The sequence below is a fragment of the Littorina saxatilis genome, linkage group LG12 (genome assembly GCF_037325665.1).
Source record: "Littorina saxatilis isolate snail1 linkage group LG12, US_GU_Lsax_2.0, whole genome shotgun sequence".
NCBI lineage: Eukaryota > Metazoa > Mollusca > Gastropoda > Littorinimorpha > Littorinidae > Littorina > Littorina saxatilis.
In genome coordinates this window covers 17,123,138-17,148,337 of record NC_090256.1, presented here as the reverse complement: position 1 = coordinate 17,148,337, position 25,200 = coordinate 17,123,138, and the positions used below count along the sequence as shown (strand labels likewise).

Below are 25,200 nucleotides of genomic sequence, written 5' to 3'. Positions count from 1 at the left end.
CTGACTATCCCTGCAGTCGTGTTCATACAATGTAAAGATTGAGTACCGTATTTGACGGATTACAAGACGCACCGTTTTATAAGCCGCACCCCCGACTTTAAAAAAACCCAATTGGGACGAGCCACGTATAGGCCGCGTCACTATTTTAGCAGCGAAAAAAATATAATCAGATCGTGTCAATCAATCAAAACAACCAGGCAAACGAAAGTACGGTATTTGGCGAAATCGGCTCCAAGAATAAACAAGTGAAACAAAGAAGAAAAGTGAAAAAAATTGAAGAAAAATATCACACACAATTTGTAACCAACACACACATGTAGTCTCGCCCGGAATGAGCTTTTTTGGGATGATTTACGACTTTTGCGCACATTTCGAGCAGACGAAAACACAACATGGCGGCTCTCGCTCCTCCAACTATCGTGAGACACAAAAAAACGAAATCTCGCGCGCGCGAGATCCTGATACATCCGGTGTTTCTCTGTACGCTATCTTGTCACGACGACTTGTTGACAAACAAAGATTCGCGAAAGAAAGAGAAAAGCGATGAGTCTTGAGTAGAGAGCTAATAAAGTACCGGTAATCGCTAATCGAGCAAAATGAAAATCCGCGGCGACTTCCATTAGGTGAATGCTATTCAAGTTTAGGTAACGTTTTAGCCGCATCTTTTTATAAGCCGCAATGCGATTTTTTTGGAAAAAAAGTCGCGGCTTGTAGTCCGTCAAATACGGTACCTTTTTACTCTGCCCTTTGCTTAACCTTAAATCATAGGTACATCCCCTCACTATTTCATACCAAAGTCTGCATAGCCTTGGAGCAAATCTGCATTAGAAACCTTACACAAACAAACAGCACTCTGGTTGGTATATTCAACTTCAAGATTAATTAATTGCTACAGTGTTGATGTCCAAGTGTCATGTCAACATTTTTGGTTGAAAAAAAAAGTGCCTTAATTCACTTGAGAAGGCATATGAGCTAATCTAACTACCCTTAACTTTTGAAGACAATATCCGCAGCTCCCAGAAATCACACAGAAACAGCACTTTGTTTTGAAGATCCAAGCTTGCGATGCAGGTTATCATGTCCAAGCTTTATCTGCTCATGCCAAAATCAGGTTCTGGGCGCCAAGATGATACAAACGGATTGCTCTGATGATTAATCACACGTAACACTGACGAGATGTTAGTGGTGTCAATTAAATAACATCAGTTCAGATTGACCGCCTGACCAAGTCTGTAAAAAAAAAAACTAAACTAAAAAACCCACTATATATATGCAACACACCAACAGTCAGCATTATGTACAACTGTCACCGGTCAGCATCGGATTTTCATGGTCTTCTTCTTCTTCTGCGTTCGTGGGCTGAAACTCCCACGTACACTCGTGTTTTTTGCACGAGTGGAATTTTACGTGTATGACCGTTTTTTACCCCGCCATTTAGGCAGCCATACGCCGCTTTCAGAGGAAAGGATTTTCATGGTCAAGTAGGTACAACTACCACTGGTTTGAACCAAGTTTTGAAGGCCAAGTAGGTACAAACAGCCCTCTTGACCACGCACATCCAGACTCAAAACGTTTCTAATTCTAAGGTGCAAGCATCCAATGAAGACCTATCAGGACAACGAGACGCTGTCAAAGTCAGGATGGTGCAGGTAGCAATCCGTCAGGCAGACTTCCACGTTTGGCAAGGGGTTGGAGTAGTAGTAGTAAATGAGTTCTTCAACTCGCTTGAAGGGTTCCCCAGAGACTTTCTTCAATGTGTACATGTTGTCCTGTTCAACAGAAGGAAAAAATAATAGTATGAAAATGACATAATAGTAAGGACAATAGACGAATTCCGGAAATAACTCTTGCAGTTTTTTTTGGCCTGTGAAAGAGTTGTCGCACTCAAAGGTGATCTAGGTCAAGTTCGCCAAACCTTCCATCACTACATTACTCTTCCACAGGCCATAAAGAACGGCAAGAGTTATTTCCGAACATCGTCTATTCTCATCAACAGACTGCAACAAAGCAGAACATAATGGTCAGATTTAACCCACATGTACCACATCATTGATTAAGTTTACACAGGGTAAGATCTGAAGACAGTTATAAAAACAACTTCGGAAAATATGCGGTGGCTGCTGCTAATGATGCATTTTATCATTTTACCAAGCAATGATATAAAAAGCAATGATGATTCATTGTAACCGATATTGTTAGTGCTAATAACAACATCGAATGACAGATTGTATTAAGTGCTCTAAATATAACTTATAAGACAGTTAAGAAATAAACTAGCTATTCTGAAAAGGTTTCCAGGTGCCTTATAGAAAATGAACGAGTTTGAAGGAACAAGCAATTTTCCATGTTCAAAATTAAGTGTCCCTTATTTGTTATTTGATTTTGAAAACAGAATTGGTCACTTCATATAAGGCCACAAAAAAAATAGGTGTGGTTACGGTAACATAGCCAAAAAAAATAGGGTAGGAAGGTAGGCAATCACTTTTTTTTTTTAAACTTTTTTTTCTAATGTGTACAAATTAAACCTACTTGACAGGGAAATAAGTGTGCGACTCGGGCGCTTTCGCTTTCATTGCGTTTTCTGCACTCGTTTACTTGGTTTTTTTTGGGTTTTTTGACAAATGTAATAAAAAGTTATAGGGTCGGCCCAAAAAAATAGGGTAGGTCGGGTTACCGTAACCACACCTATTTTTTTTTTAGGCCTAACATATGTACCAGTCTTCAGGTTATATATCATAATGCACTAAAGAGCATATACAATAAACGTACATTATAATATAAGGGTGACCAAACAGCATACCTGTTTAAAGACTTGAAACTTTCTTGGCTGTTCCTTTGCAAACACATGGAGAACCATCTGGTCAAAAACAGATCAGACAAATAAACGTTATCACAGATAAGAAGTGCATTAACCAATATTAAAAAAACCAAAACAAATTGCATGGAAACATATTGAGGGGCACTTAATTCTCCCTACAAGTGTGTACATGTGAGAGAGAGAGAGAGAGAGAGAGAGAGAGAGAGAGAGAGAGAGAGAGAGAGAGAGAGAGAGAGAGAGAGAGAGAGAGAGAGAGAGAGAGAGAGAAAAGTATCTATTATTCCCTCTGGTGCCTTTTTTTCCCAAAATGCACCGTCCATCAACAGCTTACATGCATGTATAACAAACTCACCGACTTATCATCATTCACTCTAACAAGGTAGACACCGTCATCTGCAAGTTGTCGTATTATCCTGTCAAAAATACAAATCAATCATTTACTCCTGTGGAAAAGGCCGGACAATAATACAGGAAAAATACATCATCAACAAGCATAGCTACCAAATAAACCGTTTATACATGTAAGACTAAAGTAAGTAAATGATAAACCTATGATAAAAAAGGTCCCCCCCAAAAAAAAATGAAATAAAATAATCACTCTCTCTGTTTTACTTTTGGCTTGCTCCAAGACCTGTTTTACCTTTGCTTTCTGTTTATTTTGGGTTTCTGTTAGTCCTGGAAGGTATATAAGCCCTCAAAGGTGAACATTTGACAGCTGAGTTTTGTTAATTGTCATGGAGAGTAAGGATCTCTTTTGTTTTTAACATTGAAATAATCAAAATATAAACAATATATTTCTAGAAGGCAGACCTCTCCTCTTGATGAGAACCTAGGTACAAGAAGTTGGTCAGTCTAAGATCCAGCCAAAAGAGCAGAGAGAGAGAAACAATGAACAGACAGTTCAACATACAACTTCAGACTTTTTATTATACTCACTCTCCTGCTTGGTCCTTTCCTCCATAGAAAAATATAGATGACCAAAAGTCTCTCGCATCAGGCTGCTGTAATCACACAAGACAGACACAAACCCATTTTATATTTTGTGATCTGCTGCCAGATGCTATCTATTTCACTGATTCTCACATAATAAGAACACGCTCGCACGCACACACACATGCACGTGCTCGCACACACACACACACATGCACACGGACACAAATGTTGCACACACACACACATGCTCGCACACACACACGCATGCACACAGACACAAATGTTGCACACACACACACACACTCTCGATCCTTCCCTCTCTCTATCACCTTCCCGTCCCCCCAACCTCATTTCAATTCAACTTCGCAACATTTTGTTAAATTTCACTGTGAAATCAAAATCAATCAATCAATATGAGGCTTATATCGCGCGTATTCCGTGGGTACAGTTCTAAGCGCAGGGATTTATTTTTATTTTTTATTTTTATTTTATGCAATTTATATCGCACACATATTCAAGGCGCAGGGATTTATTTATGCCGTGTGAGATGGAATTTTTTTACACAATACATCACGCATTCACATCGGCCAGCAGATCGCAGCCATTTCAGCGCATATCCCACTTTTCACGGCCTATTATTCCAAGTCACAGAGGGTGTCGTTTTGAATGTTAAAGGACAAACCTCGTCAGTTTTCTTGAGACTGCTACCATCTGGGTCCCCTCTTTTGCGTAATCTGAAACAAAGTTTTAGAGCATATCAATACTTCATGGAAACAGTGAGAAGGACAGACAAAAAGAAGAAAAGAAAGAGAGGTCAAACAACCTAAACACATAAATCCAGGATTTAGTAGTTCATGTTGGAACAGGATTGAGGGTGTTACAAGAGTGAAAAAAAACTTTAAGGGACAAAACATTCTTGCAGCCAGGTTTCACTGCAATACATGTATATATATATATATAGATAGATATGTGAGACAGTGACAAAAGGTCAGGTGTCATGTCTACTGTCCCGAATGACACACGATTGCTGACATTTCACCATTGCCAAAAGAATAAACAAATAAGAAATAGGTAGAAAATGAATGTGAAAACTGACTTTGATTGTTGATCAGTATTTTCTATACCACTAACAAATAATCTACTTACACATAGCTGTTTGGCAAATGTATGTTGCATGGGACACACTGACATGAAAGTGGAAGATGTTTTTCCCTCTAGAGAAACTACATATCAAGTTACACTTTTTGTGCTCTTCCATTCCAGTTGGCAATCAATTGTTAACGCATGTTATTAGAAAAAATAGAACGAAAACAGATTAGATAGAATGAAAAATGTACTGGTGATGTCATTTGGGACATACTGACATGAAAACGTCACCTTTTGTCATTGTCTCATATATATATATATGGATGTACTGTAAAGCAACACTTTCAAGTTTAATGCAACTTTATATTTCTGCATAAGTCATTAACTTTTTCCCAGGACTGCACCTCAAAAAACAATGCGCAGAAGAATGAATTACACCAGAAATCATGCATCCAATTAAATGATAAAGACAATAAGGAGCCCCAGGTCTAGCAAGGTGATCAAAAGCAATGCAAACATGACGGGCGCAATGGCCTAGTGGATAAGATGCCAGCCTGCCAGGCAGAAGGTTGTTGGTTCGAATCCCGGCTGCACTAGGTGGGTTAAGGGTGAAGATTTGTCCAATGTCCGCTTATGTGCAGACTTGCTAGCGCCTTATCCTCCTTTGTGTGTACACACAAGCACAAGAACAAGTGCGCACGCTAAAGATCATGTAATCCATGTCAGAGTTCGATGGGTTATAGAAATACAAAAATACCCAGCATGCTTAAATACCCAGCATGCTTCCCTCGAAAGCGGCGCATGGCTGCCTAAATGGCGAGGTAAAAACGGTCATACACGTAAAAGCTGTGGGAGTTTCAGCCGTACAGTTCTACTCCAAGGTCCTAAACACTGCTCTGGGAGCCTGAGCAGCCCTTGTACAGCTGCGAGTCAATTAATAGCCATGCATAGAGCCCTGGACTTTTAATCAGAGCACTGGACTTGTGATCTGCGGGTCACAGGTTCTTCTTCTTCTTCTTCAGCGTTCCAGAATGTTCTGGTTACGTGTGAGCTCGTTTGCCCATTTGGGTTCCCCAAACTATACTCTGAGAGCATAGTCAGCTTCACTCCGCTTTCGCTGAGTAGGCATGCTGTGTATTTTCGTGTTTCCATAACCCACCAAACTCCGACATGGTCTTGTGCTTGCGTGTACACACGAAGGGGGTTAAGTCACTACAGGGTTCCTGCAGGGCAGAGCTGATACAATTCAATGAGTTTTCAAGGACATTTCCAGGACCAAAAAATGCTTTTCAAGGACATGATTTTCCCCAAATTAATGCAAAGCACCAAGCTTACCTTCAGTTTTTCAAGTCTGCAAACTATTAGTCATTCCGTAGTTGTTTCCCTTGCCAACTTCTGGGAAGGGAAGCAACTACGGGTGACTAGTAATAGTTAGTTCGTCTGCTTTCGTTTTCACTCGATCTTTTATTCTCCCAAAATGTGTGTACTGTATTTGAAGGAAAAAAAGGGGGTTGCATTTTGTTTTAAATAAGACAAGCTGCTGACGAAATGTATAGGCAACAATTTGGAAAAATCAAGTACTTTTCAATGACTATTTAACAAAACTCTATTTTCAAGCACTTTTCAAGGCCTGGAAAAGGTTTTCCAATTTTCAAGGAGTTTTCCAGGGTTCAAGGACTCTGTACGAACCCTGTCACTAGCAGGTCTGCACATAAGTTGATCTGGGAGATCGGACAAATCTCCACTCTTAACCCACCAGGCGGCAGCGACCGGGATTCGAACTCACGACCTCCCGATTAGGAGCCCGACGTCTTACCACCATGCCACTGCGCCCGTCAGGTCACAGGTTCGAATCCAGGCCGGGATGGACATGGGTCAACTTTATGTACATACTCCCAAACCCATGTCACTATTGTGGCATGCAAAAGACCTCGGTCCTTCTGCTGGAAGTGCAGGTGGCTGATTACACCTAAAAACTCACACACTGGGGTAGTGCAACTTGTTGCTGCTAGCTTTCCACAGGGAGGAAACGAACCTAACTTTCCAGGGGTGGGATAATAAGGTTGTAAATCCTTTGCTTGTTTTATTACTTTTGCAGGGAGAGCGGGGTTAAGGAGTAGGACTGTGGACAAACTTTGCTCACAAGAATATGCAATGTCACAGACAAACATTTTTATACACTTACGAAGATGGTTTTGCGTCTCTGTCCACTTTCGGTTCCTCAGATGGCTGAAAAAGAACGTGCATAAATGAGTGAATAAACTTGATCCAATAATATAAATTTCTGTAAGTAATAAACACAAATTACCTCTAAATTACACAGGAAGGGTGTCAAGAAGTCTTTGTGTTGATATATATCAATCAATCAATCAATGACGCTTATATCGCGCATATTCCGTGGGTACAGTTCTAGGCGCTCTGCAGTGATGCCGTGTGAGATGAAATTTTATACGGCCAGTAGATTGCAGCCATATATATACAGGGTGTCTCCAAAAAAAAGTACCCGATTTTCTTTCAATACTACAGACAAGTCAGTAACTTTATTGAAATCATTTTTGCGTGATATTGTAGTCAGTTCATAGAAGTTTTGTCCCCAGTTCACAGCTTTCAGTTGAGATCGTCTGTTTCTTCACACCACGTGATCAATGTAGCCACCCAGTTTTTCTATGACAGACTGCATCCTCATTGCCATATTGTTCATTACATTGGGGAATGTTTCCTGTGGGATGTTCTGGATTTCTCTGAGAATGTTTGCCTTCAGTTGTTGTAGGTTTCTTGGTCTGGGGTACATATTAGCGTATTAGCTTACATATTAGTTTTTCCATTTCTCGGTACTGATGTTTCAATGTCTTTTTGGGTAATTTTTTTTTAGACACCCTATATATATATATGATAAAAAAAATATATGCCACAAGCAGTCTTTCTTTCTGATCAACCCTGCTCCGTTTCTCTCTCGCTCTCTCACACACACGCACACACACACACACACACACACACACACACACACACACACACACACACACACACACACACACCTCAAATACATCACAGTATACATATCCCCAGCTCACACACACCCATTCCTCAAACAAATACATGATATATTCACACTACACACACAGCTCAGTCCAGAAAACAACCTATACTGCCCACCCACCCCATACCTCTCCACCCATGCATGCCTCCATCCCCTTTATTCTTATTCTCAGCTCCCATAAACAGAAGAGAAAAAGGCAAAACAAGCGTCAAGTGTGTACCTTCTGTAGCCTTTCATTAGTGGGGGGTGTAGTGTAGAACTGGTCTTGCCCCGCATTTCTCTGCTCCAGCTCCGACACAACTGCAGAGGCTAATAATGCAAACAGGCAGATAGACAAAAATCAGCAAATCAGCACCATAACTATCATCATCATCATCATCATCATCGTCGTTGTCGTCATCATTATTAGTGAAGCAGCTAAGAAGCTACAAAGAGCTTTTCATGTACCTATGCACTGGTGGCATGAACAGCAGAGTATTCAATTCTACCTTGCAACATGAAATTCAGATTCATGCCTTCCCTCTTAAAAAAAAAGAACAACTGAGGGTGAAAAAAATGTCAGCACTCACAAAGGCACAGACACACATCCCAACCACAGATGGACAGACAAACAGGCAGTTGGACAGACTTCTGCTTTCAAATGATAACTGGCCACTTTTCAGACTGTGATGTCTCTAGTTCTCCAATGAAGTGGGCAGTAAATCCAAAAACAAAGAGACTGCCAACAAAGACCGTGCATGGACAGCTCTGTGTAGATCCTTAGCTGGTTCACTAATGATGATGATGAAGATGTCAGAAGTGGGCAGTAGTAATATGAGATCTTCCTTCGTTCCCCACAACTTTCTCTATACATAGCCGCCAGATGTCCACAGCTCCCACAGGTGTATGGGTTGGGCAGTTTTATATTCTGGGTCCAGGGCAGAGGTGCACCAAGCAAAACTGGGTCCCATCAACCTGGGTGCTACGCAGCTGTGGCGTCCGATTGGCTGAAATTGAGATTTGTTGTGATTTCAACCAATCAAACCCCGCGACTAGCTCCCACCCCAGTTGGGTGGGACCCAAATTTGCTGCATGCACCCCAACCTTGAGTTCCTCTTCCACACCCACACTCATTCGCATGAGAGATTATCATGTCCTGCAGGTGGGATGGCAAGTCACGCAGCAGTAGCATGCTCGCAGCCGAAAGATGATGGTTGGCATTTGGACGAACATGAGACAGACAGATGCATCGACACACACATTGAAAATCACATCAAATCAAATTATTTTTGTGACATATTACACCTACCTTTTGGCGTGGCGGCTCCTCCAGAAGGGTGTTTAGACGGACGTTTTGGTACAGGTGGCGGCAGAGGGGGTCTCTCTTGTAGGTCAGGACGTGCCAGCACCAGCTCAGTCATTTCATCATCAGAAGCTACAGATTATGAATAAAATGTTGACATCAATATACTACTTCTAGTAATACACATGTTGTGCGGAAAACTTCTTCAAAAACAAGACACCATTCAATATATTCTAAAATTCTGCCTGAAAGTTGTGAAAAAATGGTATACAGTAGTCCCTTCCATTTCCGGCCCTTTCGTGGGCGTGAACCTGCCCGGAGCGGCCAGCTTTCCCATGACTAATGAGTTTTCCTTCTATAATTGACTCTTAATGGCCGTTAACCTGTCTGACGCGGTCAACGGTCACTGATTTTTGCCCTAAGGTGCCCCTCTTACTCGACAGGAGCGGCCACTTAACGGCCACTTGTCACTTTCGTGTGTGTGTGTGTGTGTGTGTGTGTGTTGTGTGCACAGACGGCACAGCACGAGCAGACGACATGAATACTTACGCATGCGCAAACTGTAAATACAGACATGCGCATACATGTACATTTACGGCAGTCACTTCCGGATCGATCACAGCTGATGTGAGTTTGAAACACTTGTTTATCTGACACTCAAATACATATATAATAATCCAAACAACACACATAGAAACATACGAAACAATAGCTTAGCCAGGACGATCGAGTTAAACACGCAAATAATTAAGATGTATAAACGAAAGCAAAACTAACAGAGACAATGAATCGGCGGCTCGTGGATGATCGCTTTCTTTTCTTCATGAAAACTTGATCGTGTTTTTGGTTGTTTTTTTGAGGAGGAGGGGGCCTGTAATGAACGGCCACCTGATATTTGCGGTCACCTTTGCAATGACTAATGGGTGACCAGATATGGCAGGTACTACTGTAATGAAAATGCCCTTCAAAGATTTTTGTCCTGCTTTCATGAAAGAATTGTGTAATGGAGCTGTCAATGGTCACAGTAATCCTTACTAAAAAAATGAAATAAAAAATCATGACAAAACACACCAAACATTTTTGTTTAAATGGACGGAGCAAAGAGTTTAATGAAACCAAATTTACATAGATAATCATCAGACCTGGAATTAATAAATCTACATTTATACAGACATTACTAATAAAGAGCAAAACTGTGGTTAACCAATATTACCGCTGATTTTGACTTACAAAAATGCAAAACCACTTCAGCCGAGACTTTGGAATTCACTGAAAATCATACATATAATATTATATATTCAAGGGAAAAAAATCTCATGTCTGAATTATCTTCGCTCATACCATCATCCTCTTTCTTGTTTGTGTAGTCTTGTGGTAAGGTGAAGACAGCGCTGTCTTCGTAAATATTGCATTCAATATCCGTGTAGTCCTGTGACTTGATGGAAACAGTATCAGAGGAGCCAGCGTCCTGGTACATAGGATTAGCAGAGTCAAACCCGTCACCCTGTGTCCTGTAGATAAAATAAATTCCATGGAGATATTTTTTTACGAAATTAAACATTGTCAAAGAACAAATGAGTTATGGTGGTGATGTAATACATAATAACACAAAAGTTCTTCCTCGTTCAATAAAAAAATGTGATATGTACAAAAATACAAACTGTTTGACATCTTATAGTCTTATGTTTATTTCTCTCTCTGTCTGTCTGTCTCTCTCTGTATGTTCAGTAAGTTTCGACAACTGTACATATAACACTTAGTATTCATGTGCAGCCATTATTCTGTACATATTCCCATTTTCCGTTTTTTCTCTCTCTTTTTTTATGTGAATGAGCGTATATATATTTGATTAAAGAAGTCCCTCTCTGGGTGAGGGCTGGTTGAAAAAAAAGCTTGTTTATAATGTTTATGCCACAACCCTCGTAAAATGAAATTTGATTTGATTTGATCTCTGTCTCTCCTACCCTCCTTTTTAAATATGATTCAGAGTATTACCTCTCAAGGGCAAGGGCTTAGCTGGCTTGCAAGTTGTAAATTGCTCATACCACAACCCTCCTAAATAAGATTGATCTTATCTTATCTTATCCCATCCTGAACTCAGGTCAAAATGAGTTCGGCTCATTCTCTCCCTGACAGGATGCCTTGAGTTTCCTTGTCTGGCAAGGAAACCGATTTTTTTACATATTTAGAGCTTTTTGTAATGTATTATTGATATAAGCAGATTCGCGATCGTCAATAAGGCCTAACCCAACCTACCCTATTTTTAGGGGCCGACCCTATAACTTTTTATTACATTTGTCAAAAAAAAAAAAGAATAAAAAAAAAAAAAAAAACGAGTGCAGAAAACGCAATGAAAGCGAAAGCGCTCGAGTCGCACACTTATTTCCCTGTCAAGTAGGTTTAATTTGTACACATTAAAAAAAAATGCTAAAAAAAAAAAGTGATTGCCTACCTTTTTTTTTGGCAATGTTACCTTAACCACACCTATTTTTTTTTTTTGCCTAATGATTTTTCATGGTGTTGTGTAATTTTTAAATTACAAAGGAATTGATTTGTAAGACAGTTTCAAGGGAGCTATTTTTTTGCGGCTGTATTTACTGTGCAAACAACTCTAAATATGGCAAAAGTGTCACGTGATAATCAACCGTTTGGTTTCGGGGTTCGCTGAAGCAGACGATTTTTTTATGTAGTGATGCAACCATATATTACGGTCTCCTTCCGGCAGCAGTCCCAAAATTTTGACTTGTTTTGACCTTAAACAATGTCTATCATAACGGTGAAGAAAAGAACGGAGATCACTGTCGAAGTCGGCCAATCTGCAATCATTTTCGTCTTGCGAACACTGATCTCAAATTTTGATCAGTGCTCGCGAAAAACATATGGGAGATAACTCTGAATTCCTAGTTTTGATAGATTTGCGAAGGACTGTCGCGTCCGGTCAGGGAGAGAATGAGCCGAACTCATTTTGACCTGAGTTCAGGATGATCTTATCCTTCCTCCCCCCTTACCTGGTCAGTTTTCCATTCGCTCTGAGCATTTCCTGCTTGAACAGTTTCATCCACTGCATCATCTCTCTTTCGGAAGAAGAAGAGAAGAGGTAAGAGCGAAAATCGTGGTTGACATGCACCACTTTGAATGCCCATGGAGCTTCCCTTTGTGTCACCTCTCCTGCCCTGAAAATACTGCACAAACAGAGAAATCCAACATCAGAAAATCAATCAATCAATCCATCCTTCCATCAATCTTCTTGTTCTTCGTTCATGGGCTGAAACTCCCACGTTCACTCATGTTTTCGCACAAGTGGGTTTTTATGTGTATGTGTTTTTACCCCACCATTTAGGCAGCTGTACGCCGCTTTCGGAGGAAGCATATGTTTGTGTTTCTATAACCCACCGAACTCTGACATGGATTACAGGATCTTTTTCGTGTGCACTTGGTCTTGAGCTTGTGTGTACACTCTAGCAGGTCTGCACACAAGTTGACCTGGGAGATTGGAAAAAATCTCCACCCTTAACCCACGAGGCGGCCGCCAAAAACTAAATAAAACTGTGAGCTATTTTCAAAGAGAAACTCAACCAATATCCGTAAAACAAAGTGCATACAGCAATGACACTTTTCTTTCTTTCTTTATTTGGTGTTTAACGTCGTTTTCAACCACGAAGGTTATATCGCGACGGGGAAAGGGGGGAGATGGGATAGAGGCACTTGTCAATTGTTTCTTGTTCACAAAAGGACTAATCAAAAATTAGCTCCAGGGGCTTGCAACGTAGTACAATGTATGACCTTACTGGGAGAATGCAAGTTTCCAGTACAAAGGACTTAACATTTCTTACATACTGCTTGACTAAAATCTGTACAAAAATTGACTATATTCTATACAAGAAACACTTAACAAGGGTAAAAAAGAAACAGAATCCGTAAGTCGCCTCTTACGACATGCTGGGGAGCATCGGGTAAATTCTTCCCCCTAACCCGGGGGGGGGGGTAATGACACTTTTAAGTCAGAACAGAGAGGCTAAAAACAGAGAAGATAAATGACAGTGTCAGTAATAGTTTGTAGTTAATGCAGCGGTATGTATTCATTTCTGTATACGTGAGAGAGACCCCCACTTTGACTGCGGGACGTTTCGAGCAAAAGACATGCAAGTACAATACATGTAATAAAATTGCTTTCACTCGCATTTTAATATATTTAAAATAGAAACTTGTGTAAATCTGGCATGACACAGCAAACCATGCATGTAGTATTCTCTATCTCTCAAAACATCACCACTACAACCAGCACCATATCGCATCACAGAAAACATCAAAGAGTACAGTACATGAAACCCCTCTTTTAACCCTTACACTGGTGCAATTGAATTCCGTAACACATGTTACATAGCCACTGGTGAATTAACCCTTACACTGGTGCAATTCCGTAACACATGTTACATAGCCACTGGTGAATTAACAGAGAGAAAAATAAAGAACAAGTCGCGTAAGGCGAAATTACTACATTTAGTCAAGCTGTCGAACTCACGGAATGAAACTGAACGCACTGTACTTTTTTCACCAAGAGTGTAGTACAGCTTTGTCAATCCCCGCGAGAAGGTAATCGCTCACCTCCCACGTGCAAAACGCAGTGAAATTGACACGCCAGAATAGCGTGGTAGCATATTGTGCTAAGCAGGAAAGCGCGCTTTTCTGTATTCGTGTTAACTTTCTGAGCTTGTTTTGAATATAGCCTACTATATCTATGGATTTCCTGTTTTTGGAATCAGGAAATAATAAAGAATAAGATGAAATCCATTTTGGATCGATTTCTTAAATTCTAATCGTAAGACTAATTAATCTATTTTCGTTAATTGTGATCAAATTTTAAGAGTAAACATGACATTTGTATATATTTTTAGATTCAGAATGTGATGAAGAATACAATGCAATCAATTTTAAATCTGATTGCGAAAAATCGATTTTTAATGACAACTTTAATGAGCAAACTCATTAAATAATTTGTAAGCCTCCAAGCTGAAATGCAATACCAAAGTCCGGGCTTCGTCAAAGATTACTTGACCAAAATTTCAACCAATTTGGTTTAAAAATGAGAGCGTGACAGTGCCGCCTCAACTTTCACGAAAAGCCGGATATGACGTCATCAAAGACATTTATGAAAAAAATGTCGGGATCTCTCATGTCAAGTTTCATGAAGATCGGTCCAGTAGTTTTCTCTGAATCACTCTACACACACACACACACACACACACACACACACACACACACACACACACACACACACACACACACACACACACACACACACACACACACACACACACACACACACACACACACACACACACACACACACACACACACACACACACACACACACACACACACACACACACACACACACACACACACACACACACACACACACACACACACACACACACACACACACACACACACACACACACACACACACACACACACACACACACACACACACACACACACACACACACACACACACACACACACACACACACACACACACACACACACACACACACACACACACACACACACACACACACACACACACACACACACACACACACACACACACACACACACACACACACACACACACACACACACACACACACACACACACACACACACACACACACACACACACACACACACACACACACACACACACACACACACACACACACACACACACACACACACACACACACACACACACACACACACACACACACACACACACACACACACACACACACACACACACACACACACACACACACACACACACACACACACACACACACACACACACACACACACACACACACACACACACACACACACACACACACACACACACACACACACACACACACACACACACACACACACACACACACACACACACACACACACACACACACACACACACACACACACACACACACACACACACACACACACACACACACACACCATGACCCTCGTCTCAATTCCTCCCTCTACGTTAAAACATTTAGTCAAAACTTGAGTAAATGTAAAAACGGTCATATAGGTTTTCGCATCCATGGGAGGTAATCGGAACCGACCAAGCAGACTGAGCCAGTAGCGCGACAACCAGGTAACAGTATACGTAAAGTAGCGCGACGACAACCAGCGTAAGGGTTAAGACCCATCAAATTGACTTCTGAACTCTTAAGACCTTGCTTTCTCTGATTTTCTGTTCCTAACCTCCGCAAATTAACCTCCACTTTAAGATCTGATTTTCTCAAATTACTGTAAAGTGTAAGTCTTAAAAAGGGGGGGGGGGGGGAGGGGGGTAGCTATGGAGGAGGTGGTGGCGGGGTCAGCTATACTCAGCCCTGAAAGTCCCAAAACATGGTGTACTGGCCTTTGGAAATTTACTAGCCAGAGAGCAAACTTTACTAGCTAAACCAACAATTTGTTTCAGCAACTATACTCGCCAGTTATATGTTTCTACTCGCCACTCTCAGGCCGATATACTATGGGTTTCTCTCAACTCCTTGGACTTACGCGTTATAGCCGTATAAAGAGAAGGCACAGGCCTGTCGTATGGCCGTTTCATTCTTGTAGCAGTACACACATCCTCCGGAGACCACGACATACACTTGAGGCCCTGTATGACAAAAATCATCTGTCAGTTTCACACATGTGCATATTTATATTATTAATTATTAATGATATATATAGAGAGAATACTACATGGCTTGCTGTGTCGTACCAGATTTACACGAGTTGTTTTTTTAAATATTGAACTGCGAGCGAAAGCGAGCTGTTCACTATTTGAAAAAGCAACGAGTGTAAATCTGGTACGATACAGCAAGCCATGTAGTATTCTGTTTATCCTACATACTGTACTTACCTGTATTTTACTAAAAATGTCCTGCCGTCGAGGCAGCTAACTTGAAGACGCTTGTTTTGGAACCTCGATCTCTTCTAAAGCCTTAGTGCAATCTATTACGTCAAAGTAAAGAAAGGTCACTCTGAAAGTGTGGCGTGACGTGTTAGTTCTAAAAATTCATCGAGAGTAATTAGCGAGCGCAATTTATTTCCTTCTATAATGACGTTTGTCTCGGTGACTTTGGCATCATAAGCAGTGGAAAAACAGGTCCCTGCCAGACTTGCTTGACATGACCTCATTTACATGATATACACACGTGTGATTTGAAGGATTATTATCTCACGAGTGTCTCTCTCACGTATGTAGGATAAATACATGTATAATAGTATATACATACAAACAGATTTTAAAACACTGTGCTTACAAGGGTCAGCCCTGATGTTAGTCAATTAGATCACAAAGATGACCAACCAATTTGTTGGCAGACAGTCAATTCGTTTATTTTCACACTAGCCTAGCGTAAGACGAACTTAATAAATCTAATAATGATATAATAGGATGATATAAACTGGGTCAAACTATCTGTGCCTGTAACGTATTGTTTTGTCAATAACAAACGTTCCAACAACTTACCTTTCTTGTTTTTTGATTCTTATAATGATAACTTTATTGACGTTGCAATGATCCTGAACCCTAGCCTCTTTTTTTTGGCCTTACAAATCAAACACAATATCATTCAATTTGCCTTGAAGTTGAAGACAATTAATAGATACCTGGAATGGGGATGTAGCTCAGTGGTTGGTGTGTTTGATTCTTAATATTATTTCAATTCTATTCGCCGTAATGGCTTGAGATTTACTGGCCGATGTGAATGCGTGATATATTGTGTAAAAAATTCCATCTCACACGGCAGAAATTATGTAATATGTAAAGCGATTAGAGAACGTCAAGCGCTATATAAATCTCCCATATAAATAAATAAATAAATCTTTCAATTCTAAGGTTTTATTTTCCAAAGTGCAAAGTCTGATACTGTGATAGTGTCAGAGTGGACTGTACCCAAGTATGCATGTGGATGCATTTAGATTTCATTTGCCTCATGTGCAGCACTGAGAATAAACAGCTAAAACGGTCTTAAATCACAGCAGTTACAAATTCTCTCAGTATCATTTCGTGATTTACAAACTTTTTTTGAATAAATACATCATGTACAGAAAAATTGATGTGTTCAAATCAAATCATTTTTATTTCACTTACATGAAAATATTTTAAATCTGTTTCGAAGACTCTGTCGTCTGAGCCAACCACTGTGTATACATGCACCATCCTTCAGAAGATCTTGACAGCCTGCAAAATTGACACATGTATATATATATAACAAGAAATTCCTCCGAGGTAGGAAAAACACCCCCGTCAAAGGGAAATAACCTTCTCAGTTGGTGGCAGTGACTGAGTGAGAATGGTTATTTCCCTTTGACCATTAAGATGTCCCTCTATTAATCCTTGTATAATTTTAATCCACCAATAACTCCCTAACCGTGTGTTTGACTGGTCCCAATTTTTGTAAGGACCGTCTCAGGAATGTATAGAACCTGTTCACCAAGTTTGGTGACGATCGGTCCGTTCATTCTTGAGATCTATATGCGAACACAAACAAACAAACAAACACATCGACCGAATCCTATACACACCAATAACTCCCTAACCGTGTGTTTGACTGGTCCCAATTTTTGTAAGGACCGTCTCAGGAATGTATAGAACCTGTTCACCAAGTTTGGTGATGATCGGTCCGTTCATTCTTGAGATCTATATGCGAACACAAACAAACAAACAAACACATGGACCGAATCCTATACACACCCCTATACCGGGGGTGTAATAAATTAACATATGAGACGTATGAGACCAATATTTCTGATACTGCCTACTTGAATCAACATACCTATTGTTTTGTTTGGACTTGGAGCAATACTGTATTGTAAAGATCCTCGTGCAGTGCAATATCATATTTGATTGTATCCCTTTTATGTTTTATGTTTTATGTGTGTCGTCCTATACAATTGTTGTTATAATCGTTTACAGGCAGGCAGGGCGTGCCAAAGAAAAATTTCCATTTTTATGTAATATTTTAATGGACAATAAAGTGCTGTTATTGTTATTGTTATTGTTACACATCACAATTGAAACAAAAAACATTCACCTTGATAAGTGGTAACATGTGCTGGGCACAAATACACTGTAACACTAACAATTGCAAGTTGAGGCCCGTACAGTTTCTTAATGTGCCAAGCGAAATAAATACAGAAACTTTAAGTGGTCATTTGTTTTGTTTTGTTTGTTTGCTTAACGCCCAGCCGACCACAAAGGGCCATATCAGGGCGGTGCTGCTTTGACATTTAACGTGCGCCATACACAAGACAGAAGTCGCAGCAACCTAGGCTTCATGTCTCACCCAGTCACAATTTATTCTGACACCTGACCAACCAGTCCTAGCACTAACCCCATAATGCCAGACGCCAGGCGGAGCAGTTAAGACAGTGGTCATGAGAAACACAATAAACTATTAAGATTGCATATATATCTCTGAAGAGACTCAACTTTATTTCAAACACCATATTAATTTGTATTGGCATGCAATACAAAGTGTTAATCAACTGAAAAACTAATCTGCTGATGCAACATTTCTTGATTTTTGTTCAGAAAAATAAGGCAGATGTTGACCAATATTTCTGATACTGCCTACTTGAATCAACATACCTATTGTTTTGTTTGGACTTGGTGCAATACTGTAAAGATTCTCGTCTGCCATTCCCCCAGCACAAAGTGATGACCTGAAACATTGATTGAGACAAAATAGGTATATTGTCATGTTACGGTTGTATGTTAAGGCCAAAAAAAAAAAAAGGTCTGTTTACGGTAACCCGACCGACCCTAGTTTTTTCGCGCGACCCTAGACTTCTTTTTGGCATTTGGGGAAAAAAAAAAAAAAAATCTTGTTTTTTTGGCAAAATAACGTAAAAATATGGTTTTTTGGAAAAAAAAAAAAAAAAAAATTCCCGACCTACCGACCCTATTTTTTTGGCCTATGTTACCGTAAACAGACCTATTTTTTTTTGGCCTAAACTAAAAGGACTGAAAGACAGGTAGACAGCCATACAGAAAGACATACAAGCACAGCCACACAGGCAGACAAACAGATTAACTTTGCAAGATATGAAGATACAACTGTTTCCGTGACTTAAATTCAAACAGTTTTTTTTACTGATAGAACTGCATTTTGAGTTATCTCCTTCTCAAAAGCCACCTGAAATGAGTTTACTTTTAAGTTTGCAAAGTTGACCTTTTTGAGTCTCTGTTTTACCATGCCAGTAATTAATATTAAGTAACAACAATGATAACATTCAGTTTAAATTTACGGTTAATAAAATTGCTTATTCAATTTTGGACACCAGGACAGCTTAATATTACAATTACATGAATCGAGAAAGACTATACGACATGAAATGAGAGGTAGTTATAGGCCACACTAGAAAGTTCCTCGACCGACCTTATTTTTTTCTCATAGCTGACCCTGGAACTTTTTTTGGTTTCAATTAGTTGATCCAGAGCAAATATTTGTATCAAAAAGGAAACTTGATTTTGCAGACTAATTGCAAGGAAAGTTACTCTTCTTCGACATCCAGGGGACACAATTTCTGGACTAAAAAGCCATGTACACCTGTGTAAATTGAAAACATACTTCAATCAACAACAAAACAAAACAAAACAACAAAAGGAGCTGACCTACAGACCCTAAATTTTGTATACATGTCTTAATTGTCATCCAAACATTTTTTTTTTTTTTTTTTGCCTTACAAAAATACAATTTACCAATTATATGATACTGCTGCTTGTTATCAAGCTGTACTTGAAATATGGCACATCTAAATGAGTGAATATATTCAGTTGTGCTTTTCCCCATAGGCAGATGAGTAGTCTGTACGTACTCACACTTAACATAACCTCTGTTATACTTTTGTTGTCATGTATTATTTTGAATATTGTTTTCTATCAATTGCTTTCCAGTACACTGTTCAAATTACTGTATCAAAATATTTGAGTAAAAACATGTAAATTGTAAGTTATTTTAAGTTAACCCATACACATCTTTAAGTATACTTTAACTAATTAAGAGCCGGAAAGTTCAGAGAGAGAGAGAGAGAGAGAGAGAGAGAGAGAGAGAGAGAGAGAGAGAGAGAGAGAGAGAGAGTCAGAGAGAGAGATGGATAGATCATTTTAGGGACAGATAGACACACAGACACAGAAAGTAATAAACAGTACTCAGACTCATAAGCTGTGTGTGACTGATTGAGTAGTTTACTTATATAAGTTATAGTCAGAATAGTAAAGTACTTCTGTGAGAAAGAATCATTTTTAAGGCTAAATAATCCACAGCAATTAATAGCTCAGAATGTAAATTGTAATGTATGTGTCAATAGCTGCGGCCTTCACCATGCAGGGATTCATCTGATGGCTAAGGCAGTTGTTTTATGGTATTGTGTTGCTTATATAAGTAATTGATGCATGAATTGGCGTCTCGCAGAATTACACGCCCCATGAGGAAGGCCTGGCAACAGGTCGAAAATTTGGGCTGCACGCAGCCACTTGAAATTCTTTGTTTGGCTTTTCTTTTCCTTGATTTTGTTATATATAATATATATATAAATATATCTCATGACCTCCCTTCTTTGTTTCTGTAAATGTACTCTAGGTATATTTCTTGTATTTCCATTGTTCTCTTGTTACATCTATGATGTAACTATTGCACTCTTATAACACATAAAATAGTGGATAAAGGGTGCACGAAATACATCATAGCTGGCTCTACTTTCTGTCGTCCTTGACATTCCAAAGTGCACCAGTACCTGTCGACCGGATGTGCAACAGGTTACCACGCTTTTGAGAACTTGCGCGAGAGTCGTTCAGTGCTATTGCTGAGTTTTAGTCTCGACTTGCCGAGACTATCATCACGCAGGGGCTCACATCCATGAGAGATGGCATAGGACAAATGTCCTGGACAATGCAAAAGCGATAAGACATTTGTCCCAAACAAAACAAAAATGAATAGGACCTTTTTTTTCTCGCAACAAAACGTACACTACCAGCATGGTTTTGTCTGCTTGGAGGGACACATTGTAGCAAATCAAACTACTGTAAATTGGAAAGTACTGACAATTTCCAGATCAAATGAAAGCATAATCGGACAATGACCACTTTGTGACAAAAACAATAGGACATATGTCCTCTTGCATGAAAAATGTATAGGACATTTGGAACAAATATCCGTGTATGTCCGATGTCCGACGTGGATGTGAGCCCCTGATCACGGCGTCATAGATTTCATGACGTCTGTCGTCCATCGCGTCATGTTATGGGGACGTGACGTAATCTGTTATTCGCTGTTCTATTTCTCTCTTGTGATCAACATGACAAGCCGTATGTGTTTGAGTGTGTGCGCTCGTGCTCTCAACTAAAACAGAAGTCAAACTAGCAACCGTTAAAGACCCAGTCAGTCCGACCAGCACTGCTATGTTCAGGCTATGCTCATGTGAAGTTACAGCGTGCCCGGTACACACGCCCTTATCGGTACATCATCGACTACGATTGTTCTCTGGACAAGCATTTTGCGAGTATTTCTAGCTCTTCTGCGGTGCAGTAGGCCCTATAGACGATGAAGGTGTCCACGATCTCAGGAGATGCATGTGTAACCACTAGGTATTCAGTCAAATCCGTGTAAGAGGCTTTCAATTGACGGGGACAACCAAGCCACCATTATGCACCGACTTGACATAGATCAACAGACGTGCCTTTAGAATAAGGTATGTGCAGAGGTGCCTCATCTGAAAGCACAACTAAAGCTTGATGTTTCCGTCACACTTTGTCTTTTAGATCTTCATGGGATATATACAGGTTACAACACTCGTAATTTTTTATATGGCTTGTATTTCAGTCAAGACTCAGCGGGAATATCAAAGGGACTCACTCGCCAGAGGCTCGTGAGTCCCTTGATATTCATCCGCTGGGTCTTGACTGAAATACAAGCCACATAAAAAACCACTCATGTTGTAACCTCTATACAAACTAAGTTTACTAACACACTTGCACATCCACATAGCTACACACACACAAACATGTATACACAAACAACAACACACACACACGCAAAAACACACACGCAAAAAACACACACACACACACACACACACACACACACACATCATCCATGCACACAAATCACACACTCACACGGTCAGACACACACCCTCACACACACGCACGCATACACACATGCACACACGGTCTCTCTCTTTTCCTTCTCTCTCTTATACACACACTCACACACCATTCATGCACACTCTTTTACACACACACACACACACACACACACACACACACACACACACACACACACACACACACACACACACACATTTGTGCATATAAACATGCGCGCGAGACAAAAGCCTAAGAGTCTAAGAGAAGGGATGACGTCACGATGCATTGACGTAAAACACATCATGACGCTGTCTACTTCCGCGAGCATAATTGCTGTTGTCTCGGAAATTCTACCCCAACAATTTTAACAAAGCGGCCCTGGGTGGCGCTAGATCAAAAATCGAAGAATTGGTCGGCACCCACCGTATTTTAGTTAGTATGTTCCCAATTTTTCGTGAACTTCCATCCCAAACTGTAGCCTCAGTTAGGTCACTAAGAATCCTTCTTTATCATGTATTATCGGCATGAACATTTCTCAAGTCGATTACAGTATAGCGTTCGTGGGATACCTCCAGCTTCGCTGGGATAACAAAGTGTTCGACTCGACTGCATGTTGGTGATCGAGATGAATAAAGTTAAAACGCATAATACGCACTCAGAGTGTGTTACAGGCATTAAGTGATGTTCAGGCATTACGCGTAATTCCTGTGACCACTAGGCATTACATGTAATGCCTAAAAATACCAGGCATTACAATTTACACATAATGCCTGAAATTTGATTCTCAAAATTACGCTTATTGCCTAAAACAATTCAAATACACATTACCTCTTGGATGACGGTGAGAACATTTTTTAAGGACAAAGTGTTGACAAAATGTCATGGTGTAAATATAGTAACTGACATTCAATGAAGTGAGCTTTGAAATGAATGCACATTTTATTTTGCGATTATGAGTGATGGTTCGCAATGACTTAAGTGTGAGTGCATGTCACTATGGAAGCCGAGGTCCAATATTTCCAGTCGAGTTTTCACCAGTTGCTTATTCGTCACCATGGAGGATAATGAAAAAGAACAATTGTTTACTTGACGTTTGTTTGAACATTATGAAAAGGACGGCAGAAAGTTGCTCCCGAAAGCTGTGTTCTTCAGAACAATCGAAGAAGTAAAAGCTCAGCCTTCCAGAAAACGACAGTCACGTCATGAGTATCATCTCTTGGAAAAGTAAGTGATGTGTGGTGTTTGTCAAAAACAGATCTGAGTGTTGGTATTCAGCTCTACCGTAGTCTACGTCTATCGTGAAACAATACTGAAACCGGGGTTATCTCCAATGCTGTCTCTAATAGAGTAATTGCCACATAATTATAATGTCAAAGGGAGGTAACAAAAAAGGCTTAGTACACTGACTGTATCGTTCTTGCTGGAACAAAAACAGCTAATAAGAAAATTGCGTTGTGTTATCTCACATACCGGGGCTGTTGAAAGCTACGATATCAAATTATTATTAATGTTCACTTGAGAAACACTGTGTAAACAGTGTTTTTTTCTCATAAGGAAGATTTGTTATCATTATTCGACGTAAGTTGTTCACGATCTTTAGTAGTTTGAATGTAGCGCTCGGGTACATTGACATGTTGTTTTAGCAAGATGAATTCAATCTGGACCCTGTCAGTACGTGAACACCACTTTACAAATCTTTGTGCGCAGAGTACGTGTCAGAAGAAGAAGAAACGAGCGAGAGTCAACGACTTGTTAGGGATCATTTCATTGGCGACAGATTTGTAAGTGTAACAGAGCTTTTCATTGCCGGAGTGATATGTTACAGTTAATCTGTGAAACCAGGGAATACGTGTATTAACTAAACTATTTTAGGTAATACATGAATTAACTGGGTTTTTTCCGTCAGTTAATAACTTAATTCATGTATTACCTAGCTAATACATGCAGGGACCTATTATATATAGGTCTATGATACATGTATTCCCTGGTTTCACAGATTAACTGTAATATATATGAATACCTGTAGACTTATCGATCCTGTATGTACTCAGCGTACGTAAAGCTTTTGCCAAGTTAAAAATATAACATCTATAAGTGATTTAAATTACGATCACTCAAAAATGTAATATTCAATGCAGACATGTTAGGGCCGATTGGAGAGCTAGAACAAAATTGTTGAAGATGATATGGACTCAGTATGATACCCATTCAGTAATTTAAAATTCTCACCTAAAAATCTATCATATCACGTGTCTTCCTTTAATTAATTTCACTTCACATCGATCGCATCACAGGCACACACACACTGTGGCGTTGTACTGATGAACTTAATTCTTACCTCCAGTAGGTTACAAGCTGAATATTCGCGCAGAACCAGTCGGCAGTCTCACACTCACTGTCCAAGTTTCACAGACAAAAACACAAGTTAGCAAACTCTTCTGTACGCCACCATCTGACTGACTAACTTGTTGATCCGTGTTGCATTTGTGGGAATGCCAGTTTGCGGCTTTTTGTGTTTGTGTTTCCAGAAAGTTTCCACTGACTCACATTTCCATGTACATTTAGAATCAGGATACATAAACTGGGCTGCTCGGATTTAACCCTTCCTCTACCTAAGTTGGTATACCAGGCCCGATCTTCCCTTAAATGGGAATTATATCAGAAGCTTGACCAAAGTCGTACTTTGGGCTGCAAATGACTCGGAATAAGTTAAATGTGGGATACAAGTCTTCGCAAGAACTAGGATTTCAACAAGAAGCCTAGTAAGAAATTTTATAAGACTATGTTGGTGTTCCCGTTTCTGTTGTCCCAAAAAAGTGCGCCCTTGTCATAAAAATTTGCTTCCTTGTTGTTGTTAAGTGTTCTAATTTTAGTCCACCAATCAA

The 25,200-nt window shown here is 39.9% G+C and overlaps 1 protein-coding gene across 1 annotated transcript; it reads right to left on the bottom strand.

Moving 5' to 3' along the window:
• Positions 1 to 158: 158 nt before the first annotated feature.
• Positions 159 to 24,993, bottom strand: LOC138981391 (SH3 domain-binding protein 2-like). The gene is made up of 14 exons (XM_070354303.1): positions 24,654 to 24,993; positions 18,818 to 18,891; positions 17,318 to 17,407; positions 15,733 to 15,835; positions 12,165 to 12,338; positions 10,498 to 10,667; positions 9,163 to 9,288; positions 8,095 to 8,183; positions 7,023 to 7,066; positions 4,434 to 4,485; positions 3,755 to 3,819; positions 3,171 to 3,231; positions 2,801 to 2,857; positions 159 to 1,769 (listed from the first exon to the last, which is right to left on the bottom strand). Exons 2-14 carry the CDS (start codon positions 18,867 to 18,869, stop codon positions 1,611 to 1,613), a joined length of 1,242 nt encoding a protein of 413 aa, XP_070210404.1. The 5' UTR covers positions 18,870 to 18,891; positions 24,654 to 24,993; the 3' UTR covers positions 159 to 1,610.
• Between the last annotated feature and the right edge of the window lie 207 nt (positions 24,994 to 25,200).

Excerpts from the sequence above, each read along its gene's own strand:
- LOC138981391 (XM_070354303.1), bottom strand. The coding sequence starts at position 18,869 with ATGGCAGACGAGAATCTTTACAGTATTGCACCAAGTCCAAACAAAACA. Across the intron at positions 17,408-18,817 it reads AAGTCCAAACAAAACAATAG|GCTGTCAAGATCTTCTGAAG; the intron begins GTATGTTGATTC and ends TCAATTTTGCAG. Across the intron at positions 10,668-12,164 it reads GCGAATGGAAAACTGACCAG|GACACAGGGTGACGGGTTTG; the intron begins GTAAGGGGGGAG and ends TTTTATCTACAG.